At 42.6% G+C, this 14,697-nt stretch overlaps 1 protein-coding gene across 1 annotated transcript in view; it reads right to left on the minus strand.

Moving 5' to 3' along the window:
* SLC1A4 (solute carrier family 1 member 4) overlaps positions 1-14,697 on the minus strand; it is a 41,888-nt gene that overhangs the window by 12,205 nt on the left and 14,986 nt on the right. The window contains exons 3-7 of the mRNA XM_048842703.2: positions 14,599-14,661; positions 7,958-8,124; positions 4,035-4,268; positions 3,153-3,347; positions 1,370-1,504 (exon numbers count right to left, since the gene is read on the minus strand). Of these exons, the coding sequence (XP_048698660.1) occupies positions 1,370-1,504; positions 3,153-3,347; positions 4,035-4,268; positions 7,958-8,124; positions 14,599-14,661 (794 nt within the window). The remainder of the gene's footprint in view (positions 1-1,369; positions 1,505-3,152; positions 3,348-4,034; positions 4,269-7,957; positions 8,125-14,598; positions 14,662-14,697) is intronic.

Genomic DNA, 14,697 nt, shown 5'->3' on the forward strand with positions numbered 1-14,697 from the left:
AGAGCCCTGAATCCATTCCTGAACTTGAGTCCCCTGCACAATGAGAATGAAATGGGTGGGGGTGAGGTGGGAAGGAAGAATGACTGTTGCCCTTTTCCCTTGCCTTGTGCATCCAACAATAACCTGGCCCAAGGATTTGCCTCAATAGCCTTCTCTGGCCAATGGTCTTGACTGCAGCCTAGGTCAGTGCACTGTAAACCTGTTATTTCACTAGCACTGCAGTGTCGGTGGTAAAGTACTTTAATGTTAGGCTTTCTGGGTTATTAAGATTGATAAATTTTCTGGCCATCGGGGCAGGGAGGGGTTAAGAGTCAGCGGGTGAAACACTGCTGTAGCTAGACATACCAATTGGTGGGAGCTCACAGGCAGACAGCAATGATTAAAGTGCATAAGGGATTGGTTGAGCGAAAAGTTTAAGAGCCCCATTTTGGATAGCTCAGTTAAAGTGACAGGAGAGCTATCTATGCCTCTCAGGTATTCGCAGATGGTCCCCATGTCACTAAGCAGAGCTACACACAAGGAGTCTTTTAACCTTTCTCCCTGGGAGAGGAGTTATTTAGGGCAGTACAAGAAGGTAAATCTAGGAGTCATGAGAAGAAAGTTAGTCTGAATAGCAGGATAAGACTCTTCACACTGGGATCTGTTAGGCTGATTTCAGAAGGGAGATTTGTCTTGGTAAGAGCTGAGCAGAACTGAATAAGAATGTCAGAATTTGGGCCTTATCTGGCTCTTTCCAACAGCAAAGAAAGGAGAGGTGCAAAAATAGCTAACTAAATCCTGATGAACATTGCACCTGCCCCATAACATGTTCATGCAGCAGCATTAGCTCTGTTTTATGATCACTGGCTGTCCCCTGACTCCACACTTCTGCCAATGTAGGATTGTTCCCTACAGTATATTCCCCAGTCCTTTGTCTAACCTAGTTTTAAATGTCTGAAGCAACAGGATGTGTACTGCTTTCCCCAGGAGACCATCACACTGCCTAATGAAGCCAATGCTCAGGAAACTTTTCCCCATTATTCAGCCTCAGTTCTCTTTTTCTTCTATCTAATTTATAGCAATACCCTCTTGTACAGCTCTAAATAATTCCTCTTCAGGGAACTATAGTCAATGGGAATTTCATCTCAACAAAGATTAAGTAAAATTTGAATAAGTACTTTAGGATCTGCCCTACAGTTCTTATTTAATTGAAACAGAATTATGTTATTCTCGGCCTTTTCTGGTGAAGATAGAAAGAGTGTGTGCGCAAACTCGATATACAACTGTGTGAGTTGAGTTTTTATTTTCAAGACCATTGCTTTTGTTCCCCCAGTGCTGTGCTTCCAATTACATATGCCGCAGCAGATAATATATATTATACAGTACTTACACAATCCAGTCCACTGCTAATATCAAGGATAGATCGTTGGTGGGAAGTCCAATGGCCTCCAGGATAATAGCAATGGTCAGAACACCTCCAGCTGGGACTCCAGCTGCTCCAACGCTGGCTGCAGTGGCAGTCACACTGAGAACGTTTTCAAACACGAGTTAGTGCAAATTCAGTAACACACTCATTCAATGGTTACAGTGCATATTCTCCTACAGGGGCAATTTTAACCAAAGCAAAAGGAGGGGGGCAAATGTAACTTCTTTGTCTACAGATTCTTCCGTATTGGGCCACGTGTTCTGCTGATGTACAGTAATGGAAATGAATACTGTTGGGTACTGAGTGCTGTTATTCTGCAAGAATCAAAACTAGCTATCCAAGGAATGACTCTGCTGCTAATACTACCAGTGTATTTTCAGATGAGCAACGTGCATCACAGTTTATCTCTGCCATGTACATGAAAAATGATAACAGCAATCAAAGTGTGCTGGATGCTTTGCAGTCAGAATTAGACCTGTTCCTGCCCAGAGGAGTGTAAGTGATCCAAATGGACAACATGCAAGCAAAAGAGCAAGGAAAGGAAGCGGATGGCTGGGAGGAAGGGGAGTACCCAGAATATGTCCCAGGGATGTCTGCGGGATGCAGAATGTTGGTGTCTTCGGGGTGCTAAAAATTACTTGTGGGATCACTGAGGAATTTTGGAGGGTCTTGGGGAGGGATCTGAAGGATGAAAAGGACGGCTCATGGTATATAGGCTATTTCAGGTGTGGACGGAACAGCCCAGCATGAGGATGCTTGAGGGAGAAGGTGTTTGATTAACACAGGGATGGGTGCAGTATTGATAGACAAATAGGAGGGCAAAAAAGGGGCATGCAAAAGGATACGCGGAGTAACGGCTCTGAACAGGGCAGTCATGGAAAGCTAGGGATGGGACACAGGCCAGGGCAGAGGCATACGGCACGTGTATGAAACTGACACAGAAGGTGATGTGGAGCTGCCAAAGCAAGCGCAAGGGGAGCAATGTGGTCAAAGGGCTGCGTGTGGATGACGAACGCGAGGGCAGCATTCTGGATAGACAGGGCACAGGAAAGGCCAGCAGCATGGGCACAGGAAAGGCCAGAGAAAGGGAAGTTACCATAGACAAGGTGGGAAATTATCAAGGCAGGAAGGAACACAGCTATTAGCAGTGAGGAGGGGAAGGAAAGGACAGGGTTTGGATTGGTTGTAAAGAAAGAAGTGACTTACTGGCATCCAAACATGAGAGGTAAAGGAGAATAAGGGGTTAAGGAGGATATGGCAGGCAAGGGCATAGCAAAGGCCATGGAATTACCTAGCTTGATGGCCAGGGGATGGGGAAAGGGGAGCTTGAGATGGAGAGAAGAGTTCTGCACAAATGGCATTTTTGAGATGCTCAGTATCCATTTAAGATTCAGATCTAGCCCTTAATCTCCAAATTTATCAAACCTCCCTAAATTCCAGTACACGTCAAAACGAGATTTATAAAGCTTTAAAGACTCCTGTTGTATTGTTGGATAATACGTTCCACAGCAATGTACAACTTCAGTTCAGAGGTCTGGTTTGGGTTGTCCTGGAGTCTCCAGGAATCAAAGATTATGTCATGTGATGAAATCTTCAGGAATACATCCAACCAAAACTGGCAACTGTAGGTCTGGAATTTGAACTGCTAGGTATTAAAAAATGATTTGTGTTTAAAAACAGAAAGACCCCAGGCTTAGCATGGTGTTTGGGGGCCAGGGAGATGTGGTTTGAATTACAAGTAACTTACAGAATAGTAAAGATCTGTCCAGCATTGAGGTCAACATTGTTCAGCTGAGCAATAAACACAGCTGCCACGCACTGGAATATAGCGGCTCCATCCATGTTCACAGTGGCCCCAATAGGAAGGATGAACCTACTTATCCTCTTGTCTACTCCATTGTTTTCTTCAATACACTTGATCATTGATGGGAGAGTAGCTGAGCTAGAAACAGACAGGAAATAAGACAACCATGGAGCAGTGCAGTCCTGTCCAACCCAGTGCATAAGCTGTCAGTTTATTATCATTCTTAGTATTTCCCTAGTACTGCTACATAGAATTCTAGGCCAAGATTTTCAACACTGACTAGTGACTTTGGGTGCCTGATATGAGAGGTCTTAAAAGGGCCTGATTTTCAAAGGGCAGGTGTGGGGTCAGAACTTTTTGAAAATCTGGACCTTTATAATGCCTCAAATTGGGCACCCCAGATCACTAGTCCCTTTTGAAAAGCTTGGCCAAGAGCAATGTATAACTATTCTCAGCAAAAGCAACAGCTCCTTTGCAAAGTGGTATTGCCTTCTTCCTTGGTTATGGTTAGGAAAGAGATTTTCTTTAAATGGGAAAGCAAACAGATTCCCCCGTCCCACACACAGTGTCGCTGAAGTTGTTGAAATATGGGCTGCACATCATTGCTAATAATGGCATCAATATTGCAAAAGGTTATGCCCGGATGTAGAGTTAACCCTTCTGGTGTCTCACTGACATCAGTGGGAATCCGTAAGGGGGATACCATATGCCTAACCACAGTCCTTTGCAGAATCAGGGCCAATATTTGCATCTGAAACTTGTTCAAATTAAAACGTGGATTTAGCATACCATTATTCCATTTCAGAAACAAGCACAATAGCACACCTTGAACAAGTGGCAAAGGCCGTTGCCAATGGCGTTATAAGTCCTAAGAGAAAGCTGAAAGGATTTTTGCGTGTGAATGCAAAATACACAAGCGGCAAAATGATTCCTCCATGGATGACGTGACCCAGAATTGAGGCAAAGATGTATTTTCCCAGGCTGGTTACCAGAAGGACAATATCTTCCATTTCCACAATCTTGCTTCCAACAAGGAATGTAATGCCAATAGGCACATACCTATATAAAGAAAAAAAAGGGTTGTCTTTGATTAATATAAAGCAAGAGGAACAAGCCTTAAAAAGACACCTGCCACTTTCGTTTTTAGGGACCAAATTCTTCCCACCAGGCAACTTGTGTACAGCACTCTTCCCCTACTGAAGGGGTGAAATCTGCAGTGAATTCCATGCCTCCAGAACCACAGACTACATGGGGCCATGCGCTCTATACACTTACACTAAACAAATTTACCATGAACTGTGCTCTCTCTTGGTTGCTAAAGGGGACGTTGTCAGGCTAGATAAGCTGTCATTGGCCCTTGGCCTGAAAGTAACATCCAAGAAGGCTGTAAAGTGGCACTGCCAGGAGCGGAGATGGTACAGGAATGTTGGCAGAAGCTATCAGGGAGATTGCATGCCCACAGGAGAGAGTGCAGGAGAAGATGTGTATTGTGGAGTTTTATTCCATCAGCGAGGATGCCAGGTTAGTTCCTGAAGCTCAGAAGGCACAGGGCCAGCCCACGGAAGCCATTTAACTCTAGTATTTGTCTACAACAACTGCACGTTTGGAGTCTCACTCAGGCCTACAGCTCTATACACACACCCATCTACGGACACACCAAATCTTCAGGCATCAATAATTTGTTTGTGGTTTCCTTTGTCAGCAACAGTTTACAGTCCTCAAAGGGAGCTCCTTGGGAGCTGCATTTAGGCCCCAAACACATCTCCAGCCCAAGGAGCCCGGCTGTGTGCTGGGGAATTCCCTGGAGATGAAAAGAGAAGAAATTCTCACCACAGCACAGCAGCTGCTACTCCAGTTTCCAGGCTTACTCTAGTCCCTGGGCCCCCAAAGCAATAGCTGGTGGATCAGAATATGAGTAGATCCACTGACATGTCCTTTCCTCTTCCATCCCACAATCTGCCCCTGCCCTCAAGAGAGAGCCAATGTCACCTCTTGTACAGTACCCCAGTCCTTGCCCTGGCCTGTGTGAGCAGCAGCTCCCCCTCCTTGGCTGGTATGATGAAGGCTTCTCATCTTATTTCAATTTACTTTAACCACTAGCTGACAACAGCCCTTAAAGGTTTGATGGTTGGGTTTGGTTCACAGAAGGGGAGGAGATTCCAGACACTTATCTCGTAAGAACAGTTTTGCCCATCCCTAACTGTTACTTGAAAAGTGTGAGAGATTTTGGATAAATATCAGGAGGACACCGATAGCCTTAGAGAAGGAAAGAGAAGTGAGAATTACTGTATGTTGCCATGTCAGGCTCAGAAGCATTCCAATAATCCACAAAGAAAAGGATTACATATGGCTGATTAATGTGGAGAGTTAGCTTCATTAATGAGCTGAGTACAAGAACCACCCTCTATCAGTTTTTGATAGCCTAGGAATTACACTCCAGAGTGAAAGCCTTAAGCTGCTTTGAGACTTTTAAATTTAAATCCCTAATGACAGAAATGAACAGAAAGGTCTGTATTTATAAGGTCAGATATTTTGTTGAATCCATTCCACTTCTTGGGGAAAAAACAGCAGTTCAAGTGAAAAAAAAACGCACCTGTCAGGATGTATATACATGGAGGTAGAAAAGGACAGAGCATAATTTGAGAGACTTCCTGAATGGTTGTGGTTCTTCTGGGTGCAGTTTCAGCACCTAGGGTAAGATGCTATTGGCTAAGCATTGTTTGATTGGCAGAATGATATTCCCATAGACAGTTTAGCAGTTTGGGTCTCTTACATAAGATGTAACCTCCAGCCATTCAGTATACAGTATGTAATGAATGGCAGGCATGACATCTGGGGCTCTGATTGCGATTTCACTTAAACTGGTGTAAAACGAGTTACTCTTTAGCAGAGTGATTTTAGAAACATGCTTTGAAACTTTTCAGAGGTCTTTGCTGAGTATGACGTTGCTCACTGTGAAGAGTCATAACCAACCTATCCATATGGACATTGAGTGTTTCAGCTGGCAAATCTGATCTAAAATTAACACCTTCTCTTACCCCATCAATAATTACACCTTAGATTAGTAAACTTGGATGAGTGTTTAAAATTCCACTTTCCTCTTTCCACTGTTTCTTTGCTTCTTGTTTTGCTCTCAGCTTAGACAATGAAAAACAAATCAGTGGATTCACTTTTACTTTCCTTTATAGTCTTAATGTTGCACGGGTCAAGTTGCAACTACCACACAGGAATATTTACTTTTTAAAAACTGAAATTAAAAAAAAACACTGGATTAATATATATATATATAATATTGGAAACATTTATGATTGACCTTAGCTTTTGTAAAATGTTGGGACAAATGAGTTTCAGCTATCTTTTACTGTAATTGTACTTATGGTTTTTCATTTCTATACTTTGGATAGTAGGATAGTTAGTTCTCCTCATACTTTAGCAGGGATCTAAAACTCTCATGGCAAATGTCACACAGAAATGTATGCATGACTGGTCTCCGAGTGTTCATTGACTGGAAATGGCTGGACTCCAGAGAAGGGGGTGAAGGGGAGGTCCCACTATTACAATTCTGCAGAAGGAGATAAAATAAACTATCATCAGAGGTTCAGCCTCCTTAGAAAATACATAGACATCCAGCAGATGTGGGAGGAGGGCTATCTCTGGGAGATTAGGAATGTTAATGAGATGTTGGTTTGTAGGTAGGGTTGCCAACCCTCCAGAATTGTCTGGGAGTCTCCAGGAATTAAAGATTAATCTTTAGTTAAAGATTATGTCATGAGTTGAAACCTCCAGGAATATGTCCAACTAAAATTGGCAATCCTATCTGTATGTTGAAAGTATTGGCTCCCATATTCCCTTCCCACCCAGGAACATGAAAGAGGTCTTTCCTATATGAATTGAGACATAAGATCTAAGGGGAAATCCTGGCTCCACTGAAGTCAATGACAAAACTCCTGTTGACTTCAATAGGGTCAAGATTTTCACCTATTTTGTCACTCTAATGGGAACTCCTAACTAGTCTTCTTATATGAAGGGACCGCGGTTTTCAGTTGTGTTTTGTCAGTTCTGTGTTCTGTACCCAAGCACTTCTTCAAAAGTAGACTTTCCTTGGAACCCGAGTAATGTTGTGTTATAGTTAAACATATTCTGTTTTCCGAGTGTTTTGCTATATCTGAGTTTGTATTCAGAGCCTGAATTTCAAATAATCATAAGATAAAGGAATGAACTAAAATATGGGATCACAACTGTGCACCTAGTTTGCACATGCAATTATTACAACTGTGCATGCAAATTGGGGTTTTGCATGTACAAATTCCCAACTTGCTTGTGCAGTCACAGTAAAGTTGCATAAAAATTGGGCATGTAATTGTGTACTCACCCAGGCTTCTGGTGCTTAGAAAAAATAGGGCTTGATTTTCAAAGTAATCAAAATTGAGTCCTGCAGCTGATTCCTGGAGGACTGCCTGTCATTCTCAAGAGACAGCCTACAGTGCAAGCGACCTTCTGGATATTGCTCATGTGCAAAGAAAGAGGCTACATTCTTTATTTTCAAGAGGCATCACAGATAAACACGGGAGAAAATATAGTGGGCAAAACAGCCATAAAGTACCAGACTCATTCCACTGATGCCATGCCACTCACTCTTTACTCTGGTAATGGATGTGGCATCAAAAACCCAGCTAGGTAGGTAAAGACAGACATTCCTAAACCAGGAAGCACTGCTGTCTTGGTAACGTATTTACAACCACACTTACCACATAATCCAAGACACCAAGACCATAGTTGCCTCATTGAATGAGTTAAAGAAACGAATCAGATCTTCTCCTTCTGGGCCAAGCTTTTTCAAAGCTACTCCCAAAACCAGAGCAAACAAAACCAGTCCCAGAATATTCATCCCTTCGATCTCTGTGGCAATAGGGATCTGTGGTATGAAAATAAACAGCATGTTTGTTAGGCATCATACTGATATGGAATTGAATAAAAATGAACCTCTTGTTATTTTGCTGTCTGATAAGTCTGAAATCAGCATGGCAGAACCTCCCAAGGAAAGGAAAGGGACATTATGCAAAGCAACCCAACAACACTGCAGAGGAAATAAAAGGGAATGTGCTTCTGTTTCAGTATTCATGGGAACTAGTTAAGGTCAGATCCTGCAGTCCTTGTGCATGCAAACTTCCCCATTGACTCCAGCAGTAGTTATCCAAGCATCAGGGCAGAAGGACTGGTACAGGTCAAAATGGTGACAAATCACTCATGGTCAGGACAGAACTGGGGCACTAGTTAAAGGTTAGAAAGTCTCTTCTCCATGGCCCTGGGAGGGAGCATGTTCTGTAAGATATTTCAGGTATCAAAGCTACTCCTATATTTTTGTAAAGCAGGTATCCGCCATAGCTAATTACCCATCGCTACTGATAATACATAGCATTATTTAGTGGGAGGAACCAAACCCTATTCAGGCTTATTCCACCTCCTATAATAACTCGTTTATGCAAACAGCCTCCTGCATTCTAGACTCATGGTTTGCTATTGGTTAGCTACAGATACATTCTACAGGTGGTATTTAGAAAAAAGGTGGGAAATAGTGAAAAGTTCTTAATCCATCTTTCTCTGTCAGCACCATCAGGCTTAGGCGGTGCAAATGAAAACATGCTTCATGTTCTCAGAAATAGTTTGGCTAATTGGTGCAAGTAAGGGGATAATAAAACTGATCTAGCTTTTCACATAAATGAGCTCACGATATGCTGACAAGCGCTCTCTGCCAGTCCTTTTGAACTCACTTCCCTAGAAGTACTGTGGACTTGTTTGGCATAACAACAAAATAGGATCTGACTGAGTGCTCTCATGGCTTAATAAAAATATAATCGTTTTGACAAACCATTTTTTCCCATTGACAACACATACCTCTTAATAGCCCAGGTTGTTTTATTAGCTAATCTAAGCACAATAAAAGATTAGAGGTAATAAATAACTAGACTTCTGGCTAGTTGAAGTAGACATCTGCTCAACACCAGAAAGATAAATATATTCCCAGATAAAAGTTTAAAATGTAGAATAAATGTTGACAAAAATTCAGAACACTGATGCACTTCAAATAAAACCAGCAACTTTAAGAGAGAGAATCCTTGTTTGAAGAGTGGCGGGGGTTGGGTGCAGGGGTGTCTGGGTGCACAGGGGTTGGGGCAGACAGGGGGAGCAGCTCCCTGTACAGTGACCCCTTCCCCAACCCACGCACTCAAAACCCACCCCCCACTGAGCCCCCTCCACATCAGGAGCCCCCCACACCTAGAACCCCACCAACAACTCCCTAAACCCTCATTCCGCCGAGTCTCAGCCTGTGTATCAGGCGCCCCCCACACTCAGACCCCCACCCCACTGAGCCCAAACTAGCTGCACACTGACCCCCCGCACCAAGCCCCCCACTGAGCCCTAACCACCTTCACCTGGACTTCCCTGCAGAGTCCCATTCCCCCTGCACCAAGCCCTTGTGCATCCAGATTCCCCCCTGCACCCAGACCCCGCACCGAGCTGCCCGCACCCAGATTGAACCACACAGAATACTGATACTCTTGAGAGGATACTTCACCAAAAAGTTTAAAAAATTTAAATTCTGCAAAGTTCTGCATATTTTAATTGTCAAAATAACACAGAAACACAATAACAATGTAATCACACCATTTTCAATTCTTTTGGTAATTTATTTCCAAATAATTGTCAGCAAATAGTTGAAAATGGTGTGATTATATTGTGTTATTTTGACAAATAAAATATGCAGAATTTTAAAATATTGTGCACAGAATTTTTAACGTTTCAGTGTGGAATTCCCTCAGGAATAGGTGATGCACAGGTCAGAAAGAACCCAATCTGAATCAGATTCCAAGCTGCGTTTGCTTGCAGGCAGTAAGGAAAAGGAGTGTCAGTAGAGCTGCTAAAATTTTTTCTAACTGAACATTTTTTCCATCAGAAAATTCCCTTTTGTTGAACTCAAAACTTTTCATGGGAATGTGTTCATATTGATGAATTTTCATTTCGGAAAAAAATTGAAAAAAAATCATTTTAATAAGGTCAAAATGACCTTATCAGAACGTTTTGATTACTCACTTTGAAATGATTTTTGTTTTGAAATCTTATAGTATAAAAATTTCAAACATTAAAATCAGAACAAAATGTTTCATTTTTGAAATTTTCATTTTGCAATAAATGTTTTCTCTCCTCTACATGAAAGGATTTATTTAAGTATATTTACTTATGTATGCTTATTTACACAAACAGTGGAGTTACTCCTAAATTACCCTGGTTCAACTGAGAGAAGAATTTTCATTACCAGTGCACCAGGCCAAATTTTGCCAGGAGTTGACACCCCAGTGAGCTGCATGGACTCAGGCCCACTGTACTTATCTGACTGGGATTTAGCTGCCAAGCACGCTTTGGGATGCACTTTGAAAACCATGTTTCTGTTTCTTTTTCTTAGAAGATTTGAATGTGACTTTTGGCAGCTTAAAAGGTGGCATTCTTTTCTGTTCTGTTCTCTTTTAATTTTTACACCTTGCAGGGCTCTTTTTTGATGGAGTGCTGTGTTTCCTGGAACACCATCGAGTATTCGTAGTCTGACATTAATATCTGGCTGTTATAGCCAGTGATGTTGTGCAAAGATTTTTTCCCGATCACGTATAAAAAGTTTTTTTCAAACACCGGAATTATGCCAGGGTGGAGCCTCTTTAATTCCACCAGGAGTAGTCCTAGTGCCTCTAGGGAAGGGTGGTCAGACAAAACGAAACTAAAAGCATCATTCAGCAGCTGCATTTCAACTCTGCTGTCATGTTACTTATGGATGGATGATAGTTACATTTGGACAGGGACTTTTTATCTTTTAACAACACATAGCATTTAGTATTAAGATGGGCTCCAGACTAGATCTGAATGTGCTAGGTGCCTTACAGCAGTATTCTTCATCAAGATACAAAGTATTCAATTTAACATGGGGCAATCTTTTTCCTTCTTCTCCTTTTCATGTGTCCGATGTTAATTACATTACAGGCCTGATCCAAAGCCCACTGAAGTCACTGTAAAGCCTCTCATTGATTTGAATGGCTACTGGATCAGGCCCTATAGTATCGGTGGATTATGCTAGAGGGGAGTTATATTTTTGCTCAGCTATGTTCATTTTATTATCTCATGCTCCCACTCAACTCCACCCCATCTATCTGTTTTGTACTGCTGTTGCATCCCCTCTGTCACTTTCTGGGGCAGGGACTGTCACCTTTATTACTTGTCTACATATTGCCTACCACAAAGGGGCCCTGGACTGAGCTTCACAGATGCTCCTGTGATATAGATAATACTAATCATCTTTTAATTGTTATATTCCTTTTTTTTATGTTAACTACAGATTGAAATTGGATGGTCTATATCTTAGCAGACCCTTTCTGGGACATAGATTTCATTCAGTCTGCTAAAAAATAAACAAACTGTAAGCTCTTCAGTGAGTTTTGAGGAACAGAACAGCGATCAATAATGTTTCTGCTAAATACCTAAATTAAGGCAACAAGATGTGTGTCCTGTCTGACACCAGCGAACAAAGCTCTTATGAAAGCTATTTTTGTTTTGTGTCCATAATGCTGCTTTGCTTGGCAGTTTTTTAGGGGTGATACACTCTAATGTTAGAACAGAAAAGTCAGTGTCAGGCAGTTTTAGAGACTGGAATTAAAAGGATCTTCCTCAAAGAGTTTATCAGTGGGTGTTTTTCATTTCCCCATCTTTTCAAGGTGTAGTGAAAGACTCTAAATACTGCAGATTACTCAGTGGGAGCAAACTCCTGGAGTAAATTGCTAGGACTTAATGACAACTGGCAAGGGGATTACAAGGATAATCCTGATCCTGGTATGTGCATTCTGGTTTACCAAAGAATGTCATGTGAGGTCTCAAATGAAAGCCAGGGTTACAACTGGTCATTGATATCATTGTGAAATGTATGTACAGATATCAGGTAAGGAGTCATGTTTATATATTGAAATGTGTTCTTATATTCTGCATCACAACAGAGATGGAGAAACAGACTTTCTGTCAAACAAAAGATGTCTATTCACCTGTCTCTGTTGAGATGTTAATTAAGCATTGTAAGCGAACACAATGGTTGTCCATTTACATAGAAGTTATCAAAGAGAGGTAAAGCCAACAGGGCAGCAGCACATAGGAAAACAATCCATGGGGGTTATGCTGTCTCTGAAACATACATGAACTTTGGGGATATAAGCAGAAGGCAAAGAAGGCACCTCCGGATCCTGGGCCTAGGAAATAAATGGGCAGCGTCTTTACAGTCATGGAAATGGGATGAAACCTTGGGTGAAATGCTGCAGAGGACTTTGGGTGAGATAAGCTTCTTTAGGCAAGATAACAACTTGTTAAGTCTAGTCTAGTCTCTAGGAAGTGTGTTATAATTTTGTTTTCCATATAACCTTTTGTTTCCAGTTTCCTTACTCACTATCACTTGACTCTTTTATAATAAACTTATTGTTATTTTCTCTATAAATATACTTCAGTGCTGTGATCTTAAGCAACGTGCTGATCCTGAGTTGAATCATAAAAGCTGGTGTGTACACTGTCCATTTGGGGACACCAGACTGGGTATTTCTGTGAGTGTTCTACGGATAAGAGGCTGAACACTACAAGGGGACACTTCAAAGGGACACGGACTGGAGTACACCTCCTGATAACCTGCAGGGCAAAGTCAGGGCTGGCATAGCTTGGAGGAGAGTGCTTGGGTGACTACTAGGCTGGTGAAGACTCTCGGTCCTGGGTACCCTGAGAACTGTCACAATGAGTACCTGCAACTTCCACTGCAGGGGGGAAGGGTTTGATCTCTCAGGGGTCAGCACTGCTCAGGATTTGACCCAATGGGACAAAAGTGACTTCTGGAGGCAGCAGGATCTGGGAGGGGCCCGACAAGAAAATGGGGATGAGGGAAGCAGTTGACAAGCTTGTAGCTGCCATGCACAGATCCCACTGTGGACGAAGCACTCTTCTCCTTGCCTCCAGGAACCCAGTGAGAGACTGAGAATCCCGAATTCCAGCAGGCTGCAGACCCAAGGGGCCAGCCAGGATGAGAACCAGCAGAAGAGGGCAAGCGACAGCTGCTGCTCTGCTGGAGCATGTTAGAATCATGGATCCAGCCACAGAAGAAATGCGGTGGGGATTCCCAGTCTCATTATCCTGGTGGGTTGAGAAACAGGCTGGCCAGTGCACCTTCAAGCCAGTATAGGTTGTGAGAGAATGCTGCTGCCACAGCTACCAGCCAGGGGAGAAGGAAAGTGCTGAAAACCTGAGGGGGAGGCAGGCCGAGGCTCTGTATCTGCAGCACTGACAGGATCCAGCTCCTATCTCCTTTCCTCCACTGCCTTCCCCAGGCCCTATTGCTAGCAGGGAGCAAGAGAAAGTGTGGGCAACCCCCTGTACCCGTGGCTATGAAGTAGGCTGGAGGTGGAGGCTGTGAGAGTCTAGACCTGAACTGGAAATGCATGCAGGGGGCCCGTTAAACTCCAAATTCAAGCTAAACATTAACTGAGTAAAAAATTCAGTGTGATAAACAACCCCCCCCCCCCACCAGAATGGGCTGAAAGTCCTGTTATGCTTGGGAAAGTGACCATGAAAAATAGTATCCTGGAATCCTGTGTTGGTCTCTAAATAACTTCCAGGTCAAATATAGTAAGTTTACAAGACTAACAATAGGCGTGTTTGAAAATCTCACCCTATGGGCAAGATTCCCCTGAGTGGGAGCAGAGGTAGGCCAATGCTGACCACTTCTGGAAATGACACCGAAAGTCTCCACAGGCCATACTTTTGAAAATAAAGACGGCAGCCATCTGCAGCACCTGCAAATCAGATTTCATTTTCCGGCTACTTGCAGATATGCCTCTGTTCTGCTTAATTTGTCATGTTCATCCCCTTGAACCAACTGTTGCTGCCTTGAATCAGTGATTAAATAAAATAAAGATGCAATGAAGCTGTAACTAGAAACAATCTCAACCAACTGACTGGTTTAAAGAATGCAAAGAGGAAAGGAGTCACGTCTGCGCTTCTCTTATACTTGTTTATCAAGAATAAGGACTAAGAAACTAAGGGCTACGGATGAGTCCTCCAGCGAGTAGGGCACTAACCTCCGACTCTGGAGCTGTGATTTCAATTCCCTTCTCCACAGACTTCCTGTGTGACCCTGGGCAAGTCACTTGGCTTCTCTGAGCCTCAGCTCCCCATCTATAAAATGGGAGTAATAACACTTCCCTACTTCTCAGGGATGTTGTGAGGTAAAGACATTAAAGACTATGAAACATTCAGATACTACAGTAACACGGGCCATATAAGTATGATTGATAGATAGATAGAGAGAGAGAAACTGCCTTACCTTCTCAAATGTAACATTTCCAATGGAGATGTTTCTTACTATTATCTTATAATCCGTTGCATACTGTGGATACAAAAAACAACACGTTTTCTGTGGGCA

The sequence above is a fragment of the Caretta caretta genome, chromosome 3 (genome assembly GCF_965140235.1).
Source record: "Caretta caretta isolate rCarCar2 chromosome 3, rCarCar1.hap1, whole genome shotgun sequence".
Taxonomy (NCBI): Eukaryota; Metazoa; Chordata; order Testudines; family Cheloniidae; genus Caretta; species Caretta caretta.